Source organism: Salvelinus namaycush, chromosome 8, assembly GCF_016432855.1.
Source record: "Salvelinus namaycush isolate Seneca chromosome 8, SaNama_1.0, whole genome shotgun sequence".
In the NCBI taxonomy this organism is placed as follows: Eukaryota; Metazoa; Chordata; class Actinopteri; order Salmoniformes; family Salmonidae; genus Salvelinus; species Salvelinus namaycush.
In genome coordinates this window covers 28,470,819-28,476,185 of record NC_052314.1, presented here as the reverse complement: position 1 = coordinate 28,476,185, position 5,367 = coordinate 28,470,819, and the positions used below count along the sequence as shown (strand labels likewise).

Sequence of the window (5,367 nt, the reverse complement as noted above, 5' to 3'; positions counted from 1 at the left end):
CTTCCTCAGCAACCTACCCACAACCCCAGAGCCCCTCTGGTCGACTTCATCACCATCACCCACATCATCATCACCACCACCCTCACCACCCCATGCATGGCCATCATCATCACCATCATCATCACCTCCAAGTAATTAATGGGGTCAGGGGGCATGACAGTATGCAACAAAAGATGGTAGAATAACTGAGATAAGTGTCACTGTGGGAAGGCTGGCAACAATAGCACAACACTGGTTGGAGCAGGAGCATATGGGAGAGGCGAGGGAGAGATGATAGAGGGATCATGCTGTAAGGGATTGGGATTAAACCATTAGAACATGATTATGGGTGCATGTCGTGTACCTACTTTATGTATAGAAAACATGCCTCAACACTGAGATGACAATGAGTTTGGCTGAAGACCTTACATGTTTAAAAATGCATTATTTGTCCTGCAGGGGCAAATGCAGAATATTGAATTAAATGTAATAATAGATGCATGTACCTGTAATGCGTCAACATTGATAAATGAACTGTGTTAAAGCTAACACTTACTAGGCTACATCAATAATTCTAGGGTCTCCCCTGGCTTTGCAAGAGTAAAGGGAGCTGTGTGCGCGGCTGCTAGTGCTGCTGTATATGGAAAGTTCAGTACTGTACTAAAGCTGCATTCCCCATCCAGGTGTCTGAGAGAATCTCTATGTACAGTGTGTGAAGCACAGGGTGAGCTTATGATAATATCTGCTATTATTGCCGTGTATAATCCTGATCACTGTCACTCACACTCAGTCAGATTACCTGACAGATTATGGACATGTGCTGCCAAAATGTGCCTCCTGACACAAACAGTTAGGCACACTCACATCACACACACAACCACATATGCACAACTCAGACTGTCACGCCCTGACCTTAGAGATCCTTTATATTCTCTATTTGGTAGGTCAGGTGTGACTAGGGTGGGAAAACTATGTTTATATTTCTTTGTTGGCCGAGTATGGTTCCCAATCAGAGGCAGCTGTCTATCGTTGTCTCTGATTGGGGATCATACTTAGGCAGCCCTTTTTCCCACCTTCTGTTGTGGGATCTTGTCTTTGTGTGTTGCATGTGTTGCACTCCTAGCTTTACATTAGTTGAGTTGTTTATTGTTTTTGGTGGAACATTTATAATTAAAGAAAATGTACGCCTACCACGCTGCACCTTGGTCTTCATTTAACGATGGACGTAACAGAAGATCCCACCACCAATGGACCAAGCAGCGTGGTCAGGAGGACTGGACCTGGGAGGAAAGCATATCCTGCGCCGGCTCTACGCACTATGCATCCAGTGCGCCTTCATAGCCCAGTGCGTCCCGTGCCAGCTCTCCACACTCACCGAGCTAAAGTGGGTATCCAGCCAGGACGTGTTGTGGCAGCTCCCCGCACCAGGCTTCCAGTACGTCTCTTCAGTCCAGTGAGACCCGTTCCGGCTCCACGTACGAAGTCTCCAGTGATGATCCATGGCACGAAGCTTCCAGTGATGATCCATGGCACGAAGCTTCCAGTGATGATCCATGGCACGAAGCTTCCAGTGATTATCCATGGCCTGGAGCCTGTAGTGATGATCCATGGCACGAAGCCTGTAGTGATGATCCATGGCACGAAGCCTCCAGTGATAATCCATGGCCCGGAGCCTCTAGTGATAATCCATGGCCCGGAGCCTCCAGTGATGATCCATGGCCCGGAGCCTCCAGTGATGATCCATGGCACGAAGCCTCCAGTGATGATTCATGGCCCGAAGCCTGTAGTGGTAATCCATGGCACGAAGCCTCCAGTGATGATCCAGGGCCCGGAGCCCGTAGTGACGATCCATGGCAAAGAGCCTGCAGCGACGGTCCCCAGTCCGGAGCCTCCAGCCCCAGTCCGGAGCCTCCAGCGACGGTCCCCAGTCCGGAGCCTCCAGCGACGGTCCGCAGTCCGGAGTCTCCATCGACGGTCCGCAGTCCAGAGTGTCCAGCGACGATCCGCAGTCCAGAGTCTCCAGCGACGGTCCGCAGTTCAGAGTGTCCAGCGACGGTCCGCAGTTCAGAGTCTCCAGCGACGGTCCGCAGTCCAGAGTCTCTAGCGACGGTCCGCAGTCCAGAGCCTCCAGCGACGATCTGCAGTCCAGAGCCTCCAGCGACGAGCTGCAGTCCAGAGTCTTCAGCGACGAGCTGCAGTCCAGAGCCTCCAGCGGGGGTTTCCAGTTCAGAGCCTCCGGCGATGATCCACGGTCCGGTTCCTCCGGCAACGATTCACGGTCCGGAGTCTCCGGCGACGATCCACGGTCCGGTTCCACAGAAGCAGAGGGATCAGCGTAGGGAGCGGGGGCTACGTCCTGAACCGGAGCCACCACCGAGGGTAGATGCCCAACCGGACCCTCCCCTATAGGTTCAGGTTTGCGGCCGGGAGTCCGCACCTTTGGTGGGGGGGGGGGGGGGGGGGGTACTGTCACGCCCTGACCTTTATATTCTCTATTTGGTAGGTCAGGGTGTGACTAGGGTGGGAAATCTATGTTTATATTTCTTTGTTGGCCGAGTATGGTTCCCAATCAGAGGCAGCTGTCTATCGTTCTCTCTGATTGGGGATCATACTTAGGCAGCCCTTTTTCCCACCTTCTGTTGTGTGATCTTGTCTTTGTGTGTTGCATATGTTGCACTCCTTGCTTTACATTAGTTGAGTTGTTTATTGTTTTTGGTGGAACATTTACAATTAATGAAAATGTACGCCTACCACGCTGCACCTTGGTCTTCATTTAACGACGGACGTAACACAGACACACACAAACAATCACAGAATCATTCTTAAATAGACGAGCAGACTGTAATCTCATATCAGTATTACGTATAGGCCTACTTATAACTAGTCCACCATACCAGCTCCATCATATTTCCTTCTATACGTAAGTCAGACAAACATGTTTAAGTCCTCTCCACAACTGAAATTCATGTCAACATTTTGAAGTAAGCATCTCTCTCCACCTCTCCCTGTGTGCAGTGTGGTGGGGTGGATGAACGTTTCTCGGATGAGCAGCTAGTGAACCTGTCAGTGCGGGAGCTGAACAGACACCTGCGCGGCGTCAGTAAGGACGAGGTGGTGCGTCTCAAGCAGAAACGTCGTACGCTAAAGAACCGAGGTTACGCCCAGTCCTGCCGCTACAAACGCTTGCAGCACCGCCACGCACTGGAGTCCGAGAAACACGTCCTCACACAACAGGTAGGATACAATACAATAACAACAACACACCATTGCCAACAACTCCAAAGTAAAAGCTCTAAGAACTCTCTAATCTCTCTGTCTCTCTCCTCTCTGTCTCTCTCCTGTCTGTCTCTCTCCTGTCTGTCTCTCTCCTCTCTGTCTCTCTCCTCTCTGTCTCTCTCCTCCCTGTCTGTCTCTTTTCTGTCTGTCTCTCTCCTCTCTGTCTCTCTCCTGTCTGTCTCTCTCCTGTCTGTCTCTCTCCTGTCTGTCTCTTTTCTGTCTGTCTCTCTCCTCTCTGTCTCTCTCCTGTCTGTCTCCCTCCACTCTGTCTCTCTCCTGTCTGTCTCTCTCCTGTCTGTCTCTTTTCTGTCTGTCTCTCTCCTCTCTGTCTCTCTCCTGTCTGTCTCATTTCTGTCTGTCCCTCTCCTCTCTGCCTCTCTCCTCTCTGCCTCTCTCCTCGCTGTCTCTCTCCTGTCTGTCTCTCTCCTGTCTGTCTCTTTTCTGTCTGTCTCTCTCCTGTCTGTCTCTCTCCTCTCTGCCTCTCTCCTCTCTGTCTCTCTCCTGTCTGTCTCTCTCCTGTCTGTCTCTCTCCTGTCTGTCTCTTTTCTGTCTGTCTCTCTCCTCTCTGTCTCTCTCCTCTCTGTCTAATTTCTGTCTGTCTCTCTCCTGTCTGTCTCTCTCCTCTCTGCCTCTCTCCTCTCTGTCTCTCTGCTGTCGGTCTCTCTCCTGTTTGTCTCTCTCCTGTCTGTCTCTCTCCTGTCTGTCTCTTTTCTGTCTGTCTCTCTCCTCTCTGTCTCTCTCCTGTCTGACTCTCTCCTGTCTGTCTCTCTCCTGTCTGACTCTCTCCTCTCTGCCTCTCTCCTCTCTGCCTCTCTCCTCTCTGTCTCTCTCCTCAGTTGGAACAACTACAGTGTGAGCTCTCTCGGGTGCTGAGAGAAAGGGACACCTACAAGGCTCGCTATGAGAAGCTCATCAGTACAAACAAGGCTCAACCTACCCGCGCCAAAAACTCCCCCTCACCACCCCCTGATTACTTCCTCTGAGGATATACCCATGTTGGAGGACAAAAAAGTGAGGGATGTGAGCGGTGTGTGAAAGAGGAGGTCAGTCTAAATAAGGCTGTCACTGAGTAATCAGACTTGGGGAGGAAGGGAGGGAGGGTTTGGTGTGTGTTTGCGTGTGTGAAGGTTGGCAGGCGGGTAGTGAGGTTAGGACAAGGTCCTATATGACTGTCAAATTAGCCCGCTGAGCAATCAGGTGGACTGTTAACTAAGGGTTAGAATCGATCCCTATATTTCTTCATAAACAGGACTAATGGTGAAAACTGATATCACTGTGACGTTCATAGTAGCACAAAGACCCAATGAGACATTTTCAGGATGCATCCTGCACTGGTGAAATCAGGGCATTGAAGGACACAGGTCATCCTCAGACTGACCAATGCGAAACCAAGGGCTTGTCTTCAATAAAAAAGCTCCATTGTATAATTCATCGCCCCTATCAACTGATCTATGCATATTTCTTTCAAGCAGAACAAATGAAAAGATGAACTTATGTCCAGACACTGGTTGGGTTGAATCCATTCCCTGACAACACACTGACAGCACCCAACACAGTGTGATGGTGTAGGTCAGCTGGGCTCATTGGAAACCCAAAGGTATGAGTAGTGCAGTGGTGCAGGATGTGTGGTGGTGTAGGATGATCTTCAAGTGTCCATGACATGCAGTTGTACTCACCAGCTAATATTTCACAGTTGCCTACCAAGATGTTTTTGCTCACCAAGACATGTTACTCACTATCACATTTGAAAGATAAATAATCATAGAAAAAGAATGTACAAGGATCATTTCCCTGAGAGTATTATTGTGGTTGTGCTAAATGAATAAAGAGATACACTCATGTATAGAATTTATGCATTTAGAAAAAGCATGCAAACGAATCCATACTTTGCTTGTTGAAAATAACAAAACTATGACAATGAAGAATAATTGCAGTGTGCTATCTGTGATTGGTGTTTTGTTTCAAGAGGATGAACAGACATCCCAAGAGAGCTCTTCTGTCAACTTGTACTGTAGGAACTCCACAATCAATCAGCTTTCCCACTAAGACGTGAAGCAAGAGACTGTGGTTGATGTAGTTGTTGTGGTCAATTTGGTCTGTACAAAGAAAATC

General features: G+C 49.3%; 1 protein-coding gene across 1 annotated transcript in view; it reads left to right on the top strand.

Annotated features, from left to right (window-relative positions):
* The window catches only part of LOC120052090 (transcription factor MafA-like), a 5,176-nt gene extending 938 nt beyond the window's left edge, over positions 1–4,238 (top strand). Inside the window, exons 2-4 of the mRNA XM_038998943.1 lie at positions 1–143; positions 2,995–3,213; positions 4,092–4,238. The exon at positions 1–143 is cut by the window's left edge and continues 151 nt beyond it. Coding sequence (XP_038854871.1) covers positions 1–143; positions 2,995–3,213; positions 4,092–4,238 — 509 coding nt within the window. The remainder of the gene's footprint in view (positions 144–2,994; positions 3,214–4,091) is intronic.
* Positions 4,239–5,367: the final 1,129 nt, after the last annotated feature.